Consider the following 18,909-nt stretch of genomic DNA (forward strand, 5'->3'; position numbering starts at 1 on the left):
ATGATATATCTGATAAAGAGTTAGTATCCAAAATATATAAAGAATTTACACAACACACACACAAAATAAATGATCCAGTTTAAAAATGGGCAGAAGACATGAACAGACATTTTTCCAAATTAAAATAGAGAACGAACTGATGATTACTAGAAGAGAGATGAGTGGGGTATGGGTGAAATAGGTGATGTGGATTAAAAAAGGAATAAAATAATTAGAAATAAATTTAGTAAGACTTATACACTGAAAATTACAAAATATCACTGAAAGAAATTAAAGACCTAATAAACAGAAAACATCACATATTAAGTTTATGGAAAAGTTAACATTATTAAGATGGCAGTACTCCTTACATTCTTTATTAACATCCCAGCCACCTGTTTTGCAAAAATTGACAGGCTGATACCAAAATTCTTATGTAAATTGGAAAAACTCCAAATAGCCAAAACAATCTCAAAGAACAAAGTTAGATGACTCACACTTCCTGATTTCAAAACTTACTACAAAGCTACAGTAATTAAGACAGTGTGCTACTAGAATAAAGACAGGCATATAGACCATTAGAATAGAGCTAAGTAGTCATTTATTATCAATTTGTGGTCAAAAAATTCTTTATAAGCATGCCACGCTAATTCAATGGGGGAAAAGAATAGTCTTTCAACAACTGGTTAATAAAGTTGACCTGTACCTCACATTATACACAGAAATGAACTCAAAAAGCACCAAGGACTTAGTTTTAAAAGCTCAAACAACAAACTTCTTAGAAGAAAACTTAGAAGATAGTGCAAAGCTTCGTGTCCTTGAATCTGGCAGCAGTTTCTTAGATGACAGAAAAAGCACAAACAAAATGAGAAGTTTGTACTCTAAAGGATACCACACAGAAAGTGAAAAGACAACCAACAGAATGGAAGATATTATTTGTAAATCATACAAATAATAATAGTCTAGTATCAGGAATATATAAAGAATGACTACAACTCAACAATGAAGACTAATAATGCAATTTTTAAATGGAAGTATTTGAAAAAACATTTCCCCAAAGAAGTTATATAAGTGACAAATAAGCACATAACAAGATGTTCAGCATCATTAATTATTAGGGAATTGCAAATTAAACTATGAGATACTACTTCCCACCCACTAAAATGGCTAGAATGAAAAAGACAGAGAGTAATAAGTGTTAGTAAGGATGTGGAGAAATTGGAACCCTCATACATTACTGATAGGAATGTATAATGCAGCAATTGCTTTGGAAGACAGTTTGGCAGTTCCTCAAAAAGTTAAAAATAGTTATCATATGACCCAGCAATTCCACAGCTAAGTAGATGTCCAAGGGAAATTAATTTATACATCCACCCCAAAATTTGTATACAGATGTTGATAACATTGGTAATAATAACAAGATTGTGAAAACAGAATCAGGGAAATAAATGATGCCATGAAACGTTCCAACGTCAGAATTATTGGAATCCCTGAAGGGGAGGAGAAAGAAAGAAGTCTAAAAGATATAGTGGAACAAGTTCTTCATGAAAATTTTCCCAATCTTGCAAATGGAACCAGCATTCATGTACTAGATATCGAACTAGATATCAACTAGATATCGAACGGTCTCCACCCAAGATTATAGATTCCAAAAAAAATCAAGGCACCTGATAGTCAAATTGAGGAATCATAATTGTAGGTATAATCTCTTGAAAGCCGCTAGGACAAAGAGGCTCCTTACTTACAGAGGAAAGCCCATCAGAATGACGTCAGAACTGTCCACAGAGAACTGGCAAGCCAGAAAGGTCTGGCAAGACATATTCAGGGCATTAAATGAAAAGAACATGCAGCCAAGAATACTTGGCGAGACTGACATTCAAAATGGATGGAGAGAGAAAGAGTTTCCAAGACCAGCAAGGCTTAAAAGACTATGCAACCACCAAGCCAACACTGCAGGAAATATTAAAGGGGGGTTCTATAAAAGAGGAAAAATCCTAAGAATAGCATTGAACAGAAATATAGAGACAATCTACAGAAAGAAAGACTTCAAAGTTAACACGATGTCAATAAAAATGTATCTATCAATAATCACTCTCAATGTGAATGGCCTAAATGCGCCCATAAAATGGCACAGGGTTGCAGATTGGATAAAACGACAGGACCCATCCATATGTTGTCTACAAGAGACCCATTTTGAACCTAAAGATACACCCAGACTGAAAGTAAAGGGATGGAGAAGCATCTTTCATGCCAATGAGCCTCAAAAGAAGGCTAGGGTAGCGATTCTCATATCAGATAAATTAAATTTTAAACTAAAGACTGTAGTCAGAGATACAGAAGGACACTACATCATTCTTAAAGAGACTATCCACCAAGATGATCTAACAATTGTAAATATCTATGCCCCCAATATGGGAGCAGCCAATTATATAAGAAAACTGTTCATCAAGATAAAGAGTCATATTGATATGAATACATTAATAGTAGGAGATCTTAACACGCCTCTCAGAAATAAACAGAACATCGAAGCAGAAAATCAATAAAGAAACAAGAGCATTGAATGACACACTGGACCAGATGGACCTCATAGATATATACAGAACATTCCACCCTGAAACAACAGAATACTCATTCTTCTCAAGTGCACACAGAACCTTCTCCAGAATAGACCACATACTGGGTCACAAATTAGGACTCAACCAATACCAAAAGACTGAGATTATTCCTTGCATATTCTCAGATCACAACGCTTTGAAACTGGAGCTCAATCACAAGGAAAAGTTCCGAAGGAACTCAAACACCTGGAAGCTAAAGACCACCTTGCTTAAGAATGCTTGGATCAACCAGGAGATCAAAGAAGAACTGAAACAATTCATGGAAACCAATGAGAATGAAGACACTCAGTCCAAAACCTATGGGATACAGCAAAGGCGGTCCTAAGGGGGAAATACAGAGCCATCCAAGCCTCTCTCAAAAAAATTGAAAAATCCAGAACACAGCAGCTGTCTCTACACCTTAAAGAACTGGAGACTCAACAACAAATCAAACCAACTCCACACATAAGAAGGGAGATAATCAAGATTAGAGCTGAGATCAATGAGGTAGAAACCAAAGATACCGTAGAACGTATCAATGAAACTAGAAGCTGGTTTTTTTTAAAGAATCAATAAGATCGATAAACCACTGGCCACACTAATCCAAAAGAAAAGAGAGAAAGCCCAAATTCATAAAATTATGAATGAAAAGGGAGAGATCACAACTAACACCAAGGAAGTAGAAACAATCATCAGAAGTCATTATCAACAATTATATGCCAATAAGCTAAGCAACCTAGATGAAATGGATGCATTCCTGGAAAACTATAAACTCCCAAAATTGAACCAGGAAGAAATTGACAACCTGAATAGACTGATATCTAGTAACGAGATTGAAACAGTGATCAAAAACCTCCCAAAAAACAAGAGCCCAGGACCTGACAGATTCCCTGGGGAATCCTACCAAAATTTCAAAGAAGAAATAACACCTATACTCCTGAAGCTGTTTCAGAAAATTGAAGCAGAAGGAAAACTTCCAGACTCTTTCTATGAAGCCAGCATTACCCTGATCCCCAAACCAGGCAAAGACCCTACCAAAAAGGAGAATTTCAGACCAATATCACTGATGAATATGGATGCTAAGATTCTCAACAAGATCCTAGCCAACAGGATCCAATAGCACATTCAAAAGATTATCCACCATGACCAGGTGGGATTCATTCCTGGGCTACAGGATGGTTCCACATTCGCAAATCAATCAGTGTGATAGAACAAATTAATATGAGAAGAGAGAAGAACCACATGGTCCTCTCAATCGATGCAGAAAAAGCATTTGACAAAATCGAGCATCCATTCCTGATTAAAACACTTCAAAGTATAGGGATAAAGGGAACATTCCTGAACTTCATAAAATCTATCTATGAAAGACCCACAGCAAACATCATCCTCAATGGGAAAAAGCTTGCAGCCTTCCCTTTGAGATCAGGAACGTGACAAGGATGCCCACTCTCACAACTCTTCTTCAACATAGTATTAGAAGTCCTAGCAACAGCAATCAGACAACAAAGAGAAATAAAAGGGATCCAAATTGGCAATGAAGAAGTCAAACTCTCTCTCTTCGCAGATGACATGATTCTTTTTTTTTTTTTAAGATTTTTTAATTTATTTGTCAGAGAGAGGGAGAGAGAACGAGCACAGGCAGACAGAATGGCAGGCAGAGGAAGAGGGAGAAGCAGGCTCCCTGCCGAGCAAGGAGCCCGATGTGGGACTCGATCCCAGGACGCTGGGATCATGACCTGAGCCGAAGGCAGCTGCTTAACCAACTGAGCCACCTAGGCGTCCCGACATGATTCTTTATATGGAAAACCCAAAAGACTCCACCCCCAAACTGCTAGAACTCATACAGCAATTCAGCAATGTGGCAGGATACAAAGTCAATGTATAAAAATCAGTGGCTTTCTTGTACACTAACAATGAAAATACAGAAAGGGAAATTAGAGAATCGATTCCATTTACTATAGCACCAAGAACCCTAAGATACCTGGGAATAAACCTAACCAAAGAGGTAAAGGATCTGTACTCGAGGAACTACAGAACACTCATGAAAGAAATTGAAGAAAACACAAAAAGATGGAAGACCATTCCATGCTCTTGGATCGGAAGAATAAACATTGTTAAAATGTCTGTACTGCCTAGAGCAATCTATACTTTTAATGCCATTCCGATCAAAATTCCACCAGTATTCTTCAAAGAGCTAGAGAAAATAATCCAAAAATTTGTATGGAATCAGAAAAGACCCCGAATCGATAAGGAAATGTTGAAAAACAAAAATAAAACTGGGGGCCTCACGCTACCTGATTTCAAGCTTTACTACAAAGCTGTGATCACCAAGACAGCATGGTACTGGCATAAAAACAGACACATAGACCAGTGGAACAGAGTAGAGAGCCCAGATATGGACCCTCAACTCTATGGGCAAATAATCTTCGACAAAACAGGAAAAAATATACAGTGGAAAAAAGACAGTCTCTTCAATAAATGGTGCTGGGAAAACTGGGAAGCTATATGTAGAAGAATGAATCTCGACCATTCTCTTACACCATACACAAAGATAAACTCAAAATGGATAAAAGACCTCAACGTGAGACAGGAATCCATCAGAATCCTAGAGGAGAACATAGGCAGTAATCTCTTCGATATCGGCCACAGCAACTTCTTTCAAGATATGTCTCCAAAGGCAAAGGAAACAAAAGCAAAAATAAACTTTTGGGACTTCATCAAAATCAAAAGCTTCTGCACAGCAAAGGAAACAGTCAACGAAACAAAGAGGCAACCCACGGAATAGGAGAAGATATTTGCAAATGACAGTACAAACAAAAGGTCGATATCCAGGATCTATAAAGAACTCCTCAAACTCAACACACATAAAACAGACAGTCATATCGAAAAATGGGCAGAAGATATGAACAGACACTTCTCCAATGAAGACATACAAATGGCTATCAGACACATGAAAAAATGTTCATCATCACTAGCCCTCAGGGAGATTGAAATTAAAACCACATTGAGATATCACCTTAAACCAGTTAGAATGGCCAAAATTAGCAAGACAGGAAACAACATGTGTTGGAGCGGATGTGGAAAAAAGGGAACCCTCTTACACTGTTGGTGGGAATGCAAGTTGGTGCAGCCTCTTTGGAGAACAGTGTGGAGATTCCTCAAGAAATTAAAAATAGAACTTCCCTATGACCCTGCCATTGCACTCCTGGGTATTTACCCCAAAGATACAGATGTCGTGAAAAGAAGGGCCATCTGTACCCCAATGTTTATAGCAGCAATGGCCACGGTCTGCCAAACTGTGGAAAGAGCCAAGATGCCCTTCAACGAACAAATGGATAAGGAAGATGTGGTCCATATACACTATGGAGTATTATGCCTCCATCAGAAAGGATGAATACCCAACTTTTGTAGCAACAAGGACGGGACTGGAAGAGATTATGCTGAGTGAAATAAGTCAAACAGAGAGAGTCAATTATCGTATGGTTTCACTTATTTGTGCAGCATAACAAATAGCATGGAGGACATGGGGAGTTAGAGAGGAGAAGGGAGTTGGGGGAAATTTGAAGGGGAGGTGAACCATGAGAGACTATGGACTGTGAAAAACAATCTGAGGGGTTTGAAGTGGCGGGGAGGTGGGAGGTTGGGGTACCAGGTGGTGGGTATTATAGAGGGCACGGATTGCATGGAGCACTGGGTTTGGTGCAAAAATAATGAGTACTGTTATGCTGAAAATAAATTTTTAAAAAAGATTGTGAAAATAACACATATGTCCATCAACTCACAAAGAAACAATCTGATATAGCTATACAATGGAATATTATGCACCCATGAAAAAGAATGAAGTATTGATACATACTACAACATGGATGAATCTTGAAAATATTATACTAAATGAAAGAATCCAGACACAAAAGGCCTTGTATGGTGTGCTTCCATCTGTATGAAATGTCTAGAATATTCAAATCCATAGAGATATGTGATCATGGATTGCCAGAAGCTAGGGGCAGGAGTGAGGCAGAGTGACAGCTCATGGCATCATGAGCTGGTTTCTTTTGGGGATGATGAAAGTGTTCTGAAATGAGCAATAACATTTGCACATGTTTTTGAACATAGGAAAATCCACTGAATGTACACTTTATGGTATGTGAATTATGTCTCAAAAAATGAATCTATCTGAACCAGAAGTCATTACATGAAAGTTAATACTTAAGGACTGTGTCAGGCACCAGAGGAATGGGGACAAGTAAGAGTTCTTAAAAGCATTTATCCCATAGCTTCTGACTGTTTGAGATACTTTTCGCCCAAGAACATGAAGGATTCCAAACATTTTTAAATGCGGCTACTGTGTTCACTTCAATTAAAATATATTTTTATTATTTTATATTAAATATATGACATAAAGCACAAGACAATTACTTGGAAAAGATATTAAAGTGAGTAGATAGGGGCGCCTGGGTGGCTCAGTGGGTTAAGCCACTGCCTTCGGCTCAGGTCATGATCTCAGGGTCCTGGGATCGAGTCCCACATTGGGCTCTCTGCTCAGCAGGGAGCCTGCTTCCTCCTCTCTCTCTGCCTGTCTCTCTGCCTACTTGTGATCTCTCTCTGTCAAATAAATAAATAAAAATCTTTAAATAATAATAAAAAAATAAAGTGAGTAGATAAATTATGAGTGAGGACATGAAAGGAATTGCACTCTAATTATTAATTTTTGCCTCTTTATTAGGGAGCCCTTCCCAAAGCTAATGTCCTTTCTTGGATAATGTTTCCTGGAGAAAAAAAAAATTGTTTTATGGCTGAGGTCTTTGTCTAATTTTTTTCCTAAAAACAATTTTCCGAATCCCTTACGTTGAACAAGACATTTTAAACAATTTCTCTCTTTCTGTTACCCTTCCAGGTGTTACCTCCAAACACAGGCTGCCTCCACATTGATAGGGATTGCTCAGCTATATATTGCCATGAATTAAGCAGTGATATATACCATCCTTTCCAAAAACGTGAGCAGTTAAGAGCTAGCAGGTACATCATGAAGCATACATCAGAGGTTATCTGTGAGGTCCTGGATCCTGAGGGAAATACCTTTCAGGTAAAGGGCATCATTAATATGGAGAAAGGGGCTGGATTTCTCTTTTTTTTTTTTTTTTTGGTAGATATTTCACCCCAGAGAGCTTCCATGAAGCTTTACACCATAGCTGCTTTGGGATTAGTTACCCACTTATCGTCAGTACTTTGCATAAGCAATAATGAATGTCAATAATCTTTGCTTCTCAAGTATACTTCCAAGGAGATAGAAAGCCAAACAGTTGGGATGGTAGAAATGTTAAAGCCAAATAAAGAATTAGAATGGAAGGGAATAAACATTACTAAACATTTAGAAATAATATCAAACCAAAAAAAAATGATATAAGACTAGTCTGTATCCAGGTTAAAGCGAGAACAGTTTTGCTTGACTAGGCAGAGAGTCCATGGTGAGAAATATTAATTGGTGTGGGTTCTAGTAGGGTTGAAGATGGGGAGGCGGGAGCACTGTTTAGCTGCTGGATGGTAGAACTCGATCTTCCATTTCTCTGCCCTTCAACACCACAACTGTTTTCTTACATCCAGGCCAAACGCTGGCAAACCATGGCCACCTCTTTATGTAGGCCCATGAGCTAAAAATGGCTTTTATATTTTTAAATGGTTGGAAAAACTCAAAAGGAGAAGAATATTTCATGACACATAAAAATTACAGGAAATTCAAATCTCGATGTCATGATACAGTTTTATTGGAACACAGCCATGCTCATTTCTCTTTGCCTGCTTTTGCACACAGTGGTATGATGAGCAGTTGCAACAGAAACTGTGTGGCCTACAAATCCTAAAATATTTATTCCCAGGCCCTTGACATAAAATGGTTTGCCAACCCCTGCTCTAGGTATTTCTCCTTGTTTTCACTCCTCATCCAACAGTAGAATTTGTGTATCAGGTAATAAGTGGTGAACTTATTTTTCAGGTTTGGAACCATAACACAGAGCCCCTAACTTTGGTTTGGTATGCAGATTAGCCCTGATCCTGCTTGGTTTTTTGGTGTTCAATAAATGTGACTCTTCCCAGCATGAGTTCAGGCTACTAACAAGTTTCCATTTATAGTGAACTGAAATTGAATGCTAAAGCCCTAAACCCTTCAGGTTTAAACACATGGGACATTCAGACCAAGCATTCTTCTAGGCATTAATGCTCTTCTTGGGTGTTCGCGTCAGTGGTCTTTGAGCCTGAACCGCACTCCCTCCTGGAAAGACCCATGCCATATCTAAATAGTAGTAATGGCTAGAACATTTCTTCTCATGCTGATACTACATTTCATGCAGCTATTAAATCTGAGGCTGTTATTAAAGATTTAGTACCATGAATCCTGATTCTGCACTTGCAATCACAGAATATAAACTTCTCCACACGATTACTTCCCTAATATTTCAAGACAGCTATTACGTAAGGAGTCTTCCCTCAATGTTTCAATCCCTAGTTCCTTGACCTAATGCTCAAAAGAGAATATTCTAAGTCCCCTGCCATCCTTGTCACCTTCCTCTGGGTATATTCCAGTCTGTCTTCCAGTTTGCAGTCACAGTCTAGGTATGGCTTGTGAGTAGAGATGTGCCACTGGGTTTTCACTTTCATTAATGCCAACTGTACTTAGTTCATATTACCTTGGAGATAAATATCCCTGATTCTCCGAATCTACCAAAAGATGACATGCTTTCTCAAATGGGAAACATAAGCTTCACGCCATTTCTTTTCTTTTAGTTGCCTATATACTTTGGTCCTTAGGTTATGGCTGATGGTAGCATATCAACTATGGCACCCAAAAACAATGTGGAGGAGGATTTAAGTGAAAAAGCTGAAGGCTATGATAATTTATCATCTACTCACCTTCATAAGAATCATCTCCTAATCTATGGTGAACACGTGCCCAGGTAATATGATAAAAATAATACTATGACTTCTATTTTTTTTTAAAGATTTTATTTTCTTATTTGAGAGTGAGATAGAGAGAGCACAAGCAGGGAGGAGGCAGAGGGAGAGGGAGGAGCAGACTCCCCATTCAGCAGGGAGCCCTCGGGTCGGGGCTCTATCCCAGCACGCTGAGGTCATGACCTGAACTGAAAGCAGATGCTTAACCCACTGAGTCACCCAAGCACCCCTGATTTTTATTTTAAATTCCAAGTGTAAGCAGCACTTGAACTAATATTTCACGTGTTTTGATTTTATTGTTTCAAATAGGTTTTTTGTCATTTATGCTGATGGATCAGGAGTGGAACTTCTTCGTGACAGTGACATAGAAGAGTATCTATCCTTGGCATATGGAGAATCATCTACTGTCGTTCTCCAGGAGCCAGTCCAGGAACAGCCAGGTAAGAAACCCAGAATGTCTGGAAGTTGTTGTGCCCCCTTACCAGCTCCCAGCCTATTCATCCAGTACACCCCTGTGTCAACTCTACTTTCTTCCTTTTGCTCACTCTTCAACACTACTTGCCACTTGGCAGTGTCAACCTGTATCTACAGTTAATTATGTTCATTCCAAGTTTTATCTGAGCATCAACCTATGTAAACAGTGTATGAGTCCCTCTTCTACCTGTAAGCAAATTTGAATCTGTCTTTAGATATATTAGGTATGTAGCTATGATTCTATTTATATGTTCCTTTTGTATTCAGTAGGGAAAGAAAGAAAAGTGAGATATTACTTGTAAGTTCACTTTTTTTGTCATTTTGAAGGTATTGCTTTGATGAATTTAATATAATAAGAAAAAAATATATTTGATGTGTGACTTAGAAAGCCAACCTAAAATATAGGATAAGTTATATTCATTGTGTATTTATATTATTCTCATCAATTTTAAAGAAATCAGTGTGTGGTTAAAGATTAGAGACACATAATACATTAAGAAAGAGTCACCAGAGGGACACCTGGCTGGCTCAGTTGGTGGAGTACACAACTCTTGGTCTTTGGATTGTGAATTTAAGCCCCACACTGGGTGTAGATATTACTTCTAAAAATCTTAAAAAAGAAAGAAAGAAAGAAAGAATTATCAGTGTATATCATATGTATATTCAAACATAAACTTGGATGTCATTTGTGTATGAAACCAATGTTTTATGTCTAGGTTTATGTATGGTCCATTTTAATCTCTTCTCCGGTTGGTGGGATATAGTTATACACTTATTTATGAATATACCTGCATCTCTGCACACTTAGTATATCTTTCAGTGTATCAGTGTACATTTACATCTGTGAATGTGGAGAATGAAGAGTTCTGACTGGTGCAGTGCATGTGTAGAACTATATGAGCATTTATTGCAAATGGCTTTGTTATTTATTTAACTAGCATCTGCTGGATAATCTACAATGTGCCAAACACACTGGCAAATAGAGTTGAAAAGTGAGCAAAAGGAATCGAGTAGTGAGCTAAAGCAGCGTGGATACTGCCTTCATAGAGCTTAGAGTTTAACAAGAGACATAGGCATTGATTATATAACATATGATAACTGTGATTATATGATTGTCATTAGGATAAAGCCTTTGAAGGAAAGGAATATGTTTCTGTGAGAGCAGGAACCTAATGTAATCTAGAAATCTTCCCTGAAGACACTGGAGTTAAGAACTGGTGGATAAGTAGCTATTGATTAAAACAGGAGGGAGAGCTTTCTTGGAAGAGACAATACAAAGCAGAAAGCAAAAAGCCATGGAAAACAAGGAGGAAAAGGCCAAAGTAGCTAACGCATAGAAGGAGGAATGGAGTTCCTCAATAGAGTTGAGGCAGGATGAGAAAATACTGAGGACTTGGTTTTATTCCACATGCAGTGGGAAGTCAAAGAAATGTTTAAATCATGGCCTAACGTGATCAGTCTCTCTGACTGCCAGAGGGATTCATTCACAGAGTAGATCTGGGTAGAAACGCTGGTTGTTTCTATAGCCCAGAACAGGATTTCTCAGAGACAAATTATCCAAGGTAGGTCAGTGGATGAGCTCAAGTGAACCAACCAGACTTGGATGTGGTTTTTGAAGGATAATAAGGTATCAGTTAATAATTCCAGGTGATCTAAACCCAATCTCTAAGTGTTACAGTAGCTAAAAGCCTCAATTTTTCTTGTTTAGATCATAAGGTTCTTAAGTCCAATCACTGTGTCTTGCTTATCAAAAAGTGTTTATCAAGGGTGCCTGGTTAGCTCAGTCAACTGTTAAGTGTCAGACTCTTGGTTTCCTCTCACGTCATGATCTCATGGGTCATGAGCTAGAGCCCTGTATGGGGCTCCACACTCAGTGGGGAGTCTGCTGGAGATCCTCTCTGCCCCTCCTCCCCCTTGCACTCTCTCTCTCTCTCTCTCAAATAAATCCTTTTAAAAAAGTATTTGTTGAACTTTGTGAAAACCTACTGAATTTCTCAGAATCTATTTGACAGAGACATGATCCTCTGATAACTCTCTTTGACCCAGGCACCCTGAGCATCACTGTCCTTCGCCCTTTTCATGAAGCATCACCATGGCTAATGAAGAAAGAATTAGATACAATTGTTCCTCCTAATCTCCAGTCAAGGTCATGGGAGACATTCCCCTCCGTTGAGGTATAATTTTTTTCTTCTGGAAAGTCACTACACTTGTATATCCATCCATCAATTTTGGGAGTCTTGGGTCTTCTCTCATACAGTGACATATTTTCATTCTTTTGAAAATTGTTATTGGGCTCAGGAGATTTGTATTTGAAGATTCTAACATTTGTAGATTTTAGAGAAATATACCCTGTCTAGCTAAATCTCAGTTTTATTTCTTTTAGTCTGCATTGCAGGCTCATCCATCTTCCTATAGTATGAAAATATCCACTCTGAGTAATGCATGTTCTACCTCTCCTATCATGGAATTATTGATATTGGGCAATACAGAAATATTTCCTTCTCTCATTCCTTATCTGTTAGTTTTAACACACAATTTAGATCTTTCACACTCACTTTATCCCCTAATTTACTAATGCACAGACTGAAGCATGTAAGAACAACGTGAAGGATTTTACAAAGGATTTGCAACTACAGTGTTAGAAAGTAAATGCTGTAATTATGTCAGATTAGAGAAGCCCCACCTAAAGTCTTTTTAAAGACTGGAAGAAAACATCTTGAGCAAGAAACATGAGGTCCTGCATCGTGCAAGATTTGACATTTCATTTTGCAGGCAATTTGTGTAACATATTCAGCATATTGTCAGATGTTAAATTATTAAATCAAGGAGCACATTGATAAAATGATCAGAGAGACATACTAGTGATAAGTGGGGAGGATAATGTTTCTGATGTATAATGAATTTTCCTTCCCCAAACAATCTGATAAGAGCAAGGGCACAGATAATGAGCACTTAAGATAACCAAGACCTTAGGGCACCTGGGTGACTCAGTCAGTTAAGAGTCTGGTTTTGGCTCAGGTAATGATCCCAGGGTCCTGCTCAGTGCAAAGCCTGCTTCTCCCTCTCCCTCTGTTCCTCCCCTATCTCATGCTTGCTCTCTCTCTCTCTCTCTCTCTCCCCCTCTCTCAAATAAATAAATAAATAAATTTTTTAAAAAGATGACGAAGACCTCTTAGTCCTATATTTTAATTGACTGTAACCAATATGGTGAATGAAGATGATCTGATTGGAGTTCTGAGTCTTCCAATTATTAATGTGGGATTTGGGACAAGTCACATTGGCTCTCTATTTTCTGAAAAATAAAAAGGCCACACCAAATGGCTCACTAAGGCTATATCCAAGCTGAAAGTAGTGCTTCATGACCAGTAACACGCCACATCTAAGATTAATGAAGGACACTCATATATATTCCTATATTCCTATAGCTATATTCCTATAGCTCTAACCTTCTCTGCCCAGTAGCAGTGGCTCTGCCCAGGTGAACCTATAAATGGTTATCACTGACCTGACCAGGCATCAGACACTGAATAGCAGCATACAATGAAACACATCAGAGACTCTACCAGACATAGGGCATCCAAGCACACTACCCCTGAAAATAATTATAAGAATAACATAAAGATGTGAATTTGCTCTGAGGTAGACATTCGTGCCCAGTAGACATTATGCCCAGGAGACTCTGGGGGCATGCTTAAACTAGAGTGAGCTCAAAAACTACCCAAATCTATGGGATGATTGCTCTCTCAATCTCCCTAGGTCAAAATGAACATGAAAACAGGAAGTTATTCCAAATGTCTTAGGCTACTTGTGGGTAGTAAGCAATACCCACATACATTAAGTATAAGCTAAGCTATATTTCCATGATACCACATTGCTTACTACTCCCCTAAAGGCTATCCAGTGGGACATAGTGCTGCAGGATTTTAAAATATCCAGATTCCTGATAACATATATAAAAAGGAAAGCTTGCCCAGTTCTGCTACCAATTTTCCTTATATTCGAGAAACTTTGGGGGAGCAGGGATTTTTTGCTTTTTTACTATTGTGTTCCCTAACAAGTGGTTCTTAGCATAGTATCTACATAAATAAGGGCTCAGTAAAAACAAATAAATTAAAAAATTAATATTAAGACTTTTTTTTTTTGGTTGGTTGTTTTGCTTTGTTTTGTTAACAGAAAAAAACTCCTGGACCTCCATTTGGCACTCACATTTGGAAGGGCCTTGACGTTGGGTCCAAACAACTAGTAAGTGCCCCAGCCCCTATACTCAAGAGTCCCAAGGTGCTACAGTTGCGCCAGTTCATCCAGCACGAGGTCATAAAGGATGAGGTGAAATTGAAGTTGCAGATTTCCCTTAAGGTAATGGAAGTCAGGTAACTTGACCAAGAAGTATCAGTAACAGGGCAATTATTCCTCTTGGTTTCCTGAGGAACCTGAAATTATGTAATTCTCCCAGTATTTATCTAATGCAACACATGAATGTCAATTTTCGAGAGGGTAGGAGGTTAAGAGGTAGAAAATAATGGTTCCCATAAGGTATAGGAAGTATTGAGGCCCTGAGACATTGAAAAGATAAGTAAGTTCTACATGTGATTGCCATATAGGGTCCGTCTGCTTTCTTATTGTATGGGAAACTGGTTTAATGACCTCTGGAAAAAGGTAGAGCTGTTTATTAATCTGATACTTGTCTGTGGAAGAAAAGTACTGTTGGTTTTTGGAAATGGTCTAAGAATTTGTAAATATATAGTCGTTGTATAAACTACATCTGTAACATCTCACTGTCTACTTTGTTAACCGTCTCAGAGTGAGATCATATGTGTTTTGCTCATGGTTATATATACCTAGCACCTTGCATAGAGCAAGGGACCATTTATTTATGAACACAAGTACTTATGGGCTCCTGGGTCGCTCAGTCATTAAGCATCTGCCTTTGGCTCAGGTCATGATCCCGGGATTGAGCCCCACATCGAGCCCTGCATCAGGATCCCTGCTCAGCGGGAAGCCTGCTTTTCCCTCTCCCACTCCCCCTGCTTGTGTTCCCTCTCTCAGTCAAATAAATAAATAAAATCTTTAAAAAGAAAGAAAGAAAGAAAGAAAGAAAGAAAGAAAGAAAGAAAGAAAGAAAGAAAGAAAGAAAGAGAAAATAGGTACTTATGGGAAAAATAAAACATATTTCTCTTGGAAACAAATGCATGGACAAAGATTCAACTGTAATAAAGCAAAGCCATGGGCAAAGACTAAACTCTAATTCATAGAATTATAAAGACTATCCCTGGAGAGGACTCTAGAAACCATCTAACCCAAATCCATACATTTTATTGATGAGTACACTGGAGCATAGAGTTAGAAGCCAGGCCTCTCTGGAGTCTTCATGGAGTTCTAATATCTTGTGGCCCTCAAAGTTTTGTCTTTGGACTTTGCAGGTCTTTGCTAATTAATACAATTAAGGAAAAGGTTTTCCAGATAGCTCAACAAACCAGTTACTGGTTGTTGAGCACTGCAAACTTACATATTCTTACTCTTTTTGTAGTATTTCAAGTTGATGTTGACTATTTTGGTGTCTCTTTCTACCTTATTTCTATTTTTTATTGATTTATTTTATTCTGCTGATTTAGGATTATATAAACCATATTCTAAAGAAAGAAGACAAGCTGCAGGAAATGACTGTTAAAGATTCCAGAACCAAGGAGGAGAGAGGCAATGCTGCAGATCTCCTCAAGCTAGTTATGGTGAGAAAGAAAGATTTTTGTACCAATATTTCTAGTGTTGTTTCAGTATTAGGTGCGTCAAGACAAATATTACAACTAAAGCTGTTTCTGCCACTTCCGTGGACCATTTGCTCTGTCCTTATAATTTCTTATTTCTGGGGAAATCTGATTCCTCATGTACTGAATTTTCCAAATGCTATTTAGGTTCTTTCTTAATTCATAAATAATTCTGAAGGCTCTTAAATAAAAGTTTATATTGTCTTTCAAGAAACTGATGTTCATCAAAATGTTGAACAAATTGGTTAATGAATGACATAGGAAGAAGGAAGAAAAAGGAATTTTGACAACTTAAAATGATTTGCACTTTGAAAAAATTGTTAAGTGAAAGGGATGGCTAAAAAAAATCTAATAAATGTTGTATTGGCATTAAAAATCTAATTCATGGGGTGCCTGGGTGGCTCAGAGGGTTAAAGCCTCTGCCTTTGGCTCAGGTCATGATCCCAGGGTCCTGGGATCGAGCCCTACATCGGGCTCTCTGCTCAGCAGGGAGCCTGCTTCCCCATCTCTCTCTGCCTGTCTCTCTGCCTACTTGTGATCTCTGTCTCTCTCTCTGTCAAATAAATAAATAAATAAAATCTTAAAAAAAAAAACAAAAACTAATTCATTTTATAGTAGTTTCCATACAAGATCAATTTGACCACATGAAGAATGCTTTTAAGCAAAGTGAATTTGTATGTAATATAACCATCATTATTAAGGAATTCTATCTTCTTTTCAGTCATTCCCTAAAATGGAACAAACAACGAAAAGTCATGTAACTGAAGGTAACTACTTTAGTATTTTAACTTTAAAATTTTTCTGCAAAATATTTAAAAATCTTAAATACACTTCCCAGTCATTCCTTCATCTGATAGCAAAGTACCATGTACGTATTTCTGTTGCCATATTGACCATGTTGTATTGTAATGATTTATTTACTTTTTTTCCCGCCTAAATTGTGAGATCCTTGAAAACCATGACTGCCTCGAATTTATTTTTAATTTTGATTTGTTGAATGAAAATAGTTGACATCTGACATTTATGTTAACCTCAGCTTGTATTTCCAACATAGCTAAGATACAAGAGAGACACAGTCAACCAGCCAACACTCTCCTAATGGCGTGTGCGCGTGCACACACACATTTGCAGAACTTTTGAGCAACTACAGTCATCACCAAAACTTTGCACTTGTATATATATATATATCAAGCAATCTAAGAAAATATCCTCACTCAAAGTATATTCATACCGCTCCAGCAAACTTAGTTATGTGATTTCGTAGTTCGCAGCAGACAAGCCCACCAAAATTTAGTGGTTTGGGATTTTCTTTTCCTTTTCTATTTTGGCCATATGACAAAGGTCAGAAACTGGCAGGCATAGGCTTCATTTAGCCCACCGGTGTGTTTTATGTGTCCCCCACAGTGTTGGCTTGTACAGTTATTTTTATTTATGTAAATTTTCCATCTCTTGAAATGTGACATTACCACACAGTGACATTTGGCTGAAGGTAATAAACAGCTGTGCCTTTAGAGTGACCATGAACAAAAGAATCAACCCTCACAACCTTCAGTTGCCACTCCGTTGTCACTCTTTCACATGGGAAGCCCATTACACTAGGACTGTCAGTTTAACAAATAAAAACACAGAAGGCCCAGTTAAATTTCAGTTTCAGATAAACAACAAGTAACCTTTCCATATAAGTGTATTTCATGTTAGATTTGGGACATAGTTTTTCAAAAAAATTATTTGTTGCTCATCTGAAGTTCAAGTTTAACTAGATGCCTTATATTTTATCTGGGATGTATACCTTGCAGCATTTGAATCTGTGACCTGTGGTGTGAGGGGACAGTCACCATAGAGGTAAATGGGCAGGTTGCCTAATAATGAAGGATGAACAAAATATATTTTTCAAACATCCTAACAAACAAACAGACAGAAGAGACAAACAGGGTCTTGCATACTTACAGCTGCTCTTGAAATATTCATAGTGGTCATTTTAAGTCAGTGCTTTCCAAAGTATTTCCCAAAATTTCCCAAAGTATTTCACTAGTTTGTGAAATGGCTGCCCCCAAAATGAATTTTATGATAAAATAAGTTTGGATAATCCTGTATATTGCCTTATTTTTTAGAGAACCAGAGTATAAATTAACTAAATCCTACAATAACAAAACATATTTAATCTTGTATAAACCAGTGTTTCCCAAGTTCATATAACCATAAAACATGGAACCTTTTTAATTTTGTAAATCTTTGTTAACATCCTACTGAGAGACCATGTTCTGGGGAATAGACTCAGAATAACCACCCAAATATTCAAACAACTATTGTATTATATTTATATCCTTAGATTTTTTTTGAAGATAAACAATTTCAACAAAATGTTTTTTTTTTTTTAATTTTTGCTGTTCCAGGTATGATGAGAGGTCAATACATTTTACATTTTTGACAATAAGATGTGTGTTTTCTCATAGGATATTTCCTACAACTGGTCTGATTTACTGTTATATTATAGCTTGATCATGGAAATTCCAGGAAACACTTAATACATTAAATATAGGCTCTTAGAAACCCTCTCAAGTGAGTCATTGGGGACTGACTATGCATTGTGCTATCGAGAAGGGAGGATAAAAGTTAAATGTGTCTCTTTTTAAAGTTGCAGCCCATCTATCTGATTTATTCAAGGAGTCTTTGCCTGCTGCTCCAGAACGTTTGCCAGAAACATTGGATTCAGATTTCTTTGAAAAGAAATGGAGGTAAGTTGATCCCGTACTGTGTTCCAATTAGCGTGAAGCATACCAGTGATTGAAAAAAGTGGAGAGGGACAGACTCCTAACTCTGGGTGATGACATCAGTGAGTTCTCAGCCTCTCATCTCCTACACTATCAACAATTTATCAGACAGTAGAGGTGTTTCTTGTATTGTTGGGAGCTGAGAATATTGCCCTTTCCCATTGTACTTTCCTTTCCCCCAGGTACACAATAAAAGCGAGGCACTGGAAGAAAAAGTTGGAACAAAAGAGGTAATTCTATCTTGAAGTGTATATAAACATGTGAAAAGGCCCAGTTTTGTGGAGTCATGGAAATGGGAGAAGTTGAAAGGTCCTACCATCTAGGCTCTCCGCTGTTCTTTGAATCTCTTCTACATTTTTGCTAAGTGGTTACTCAGCTTATGAG

General features: G+C 37.7%; 1 protein-coding gene across 1 annotated transcript in view; it reads left to right on the plus strand.

Annotated features, from left to right (window-relative positions):
• Window positions 1–18,909, plus strand: part of SPAG17 (sperm associated antigen 17) — a 221,863-nt gene that overhangs the window by 162,709 nt on the left and 40,245 nt on the right. Inside the window, exons 32-40 of the mRNA XM_082688009.1 lie at window positions 7,468–7,656; window positions 9,375–9,520; window positions 9,828–9,958; window positions 12,039–12,166; window positions 14,166–14,348; window positions 15,605–15,718; window positions 16,476–16,521; window positions 18,390–18,489; window positions 18,708–18,755. Of these exons, the coding sequence (XP_082544135.1) occupies window positions 7,468–7,656; window positions 9,375–9,520; window positions 9,828–9,958; window positions 12,039–12,166; window positions 14,166–14,348; window positions 15,605–15,718; window positions 16,476–16,521; window positions 18,390–18,489; window positions 18,708–18,755 (1,085 nt within the window). The remainder of the gene's footprint in view (window positions 1–7,467; window positions 7,657–9,374; window positions 9,521–9,827; window positions 9,959–12,038; window positions 12,167–14,165; window positions 14,349–15,604; window positions 15,719–16,475; window positions 16,522–18,389; window positions 18,490–18,707; window positions 18,756–18,909) is intronic.

Source organism: Mustela nivalis (assembly GCF_964662115.1).
Source record: "Mustela nivalis genome assembly, chromosome: 10".
Taxonomy (NCBI): Eukaryota; Metazoa; Chordata; class Mammalia; order Carnivora; family Mustelidae; genus Mustela; species Mustela nivalis.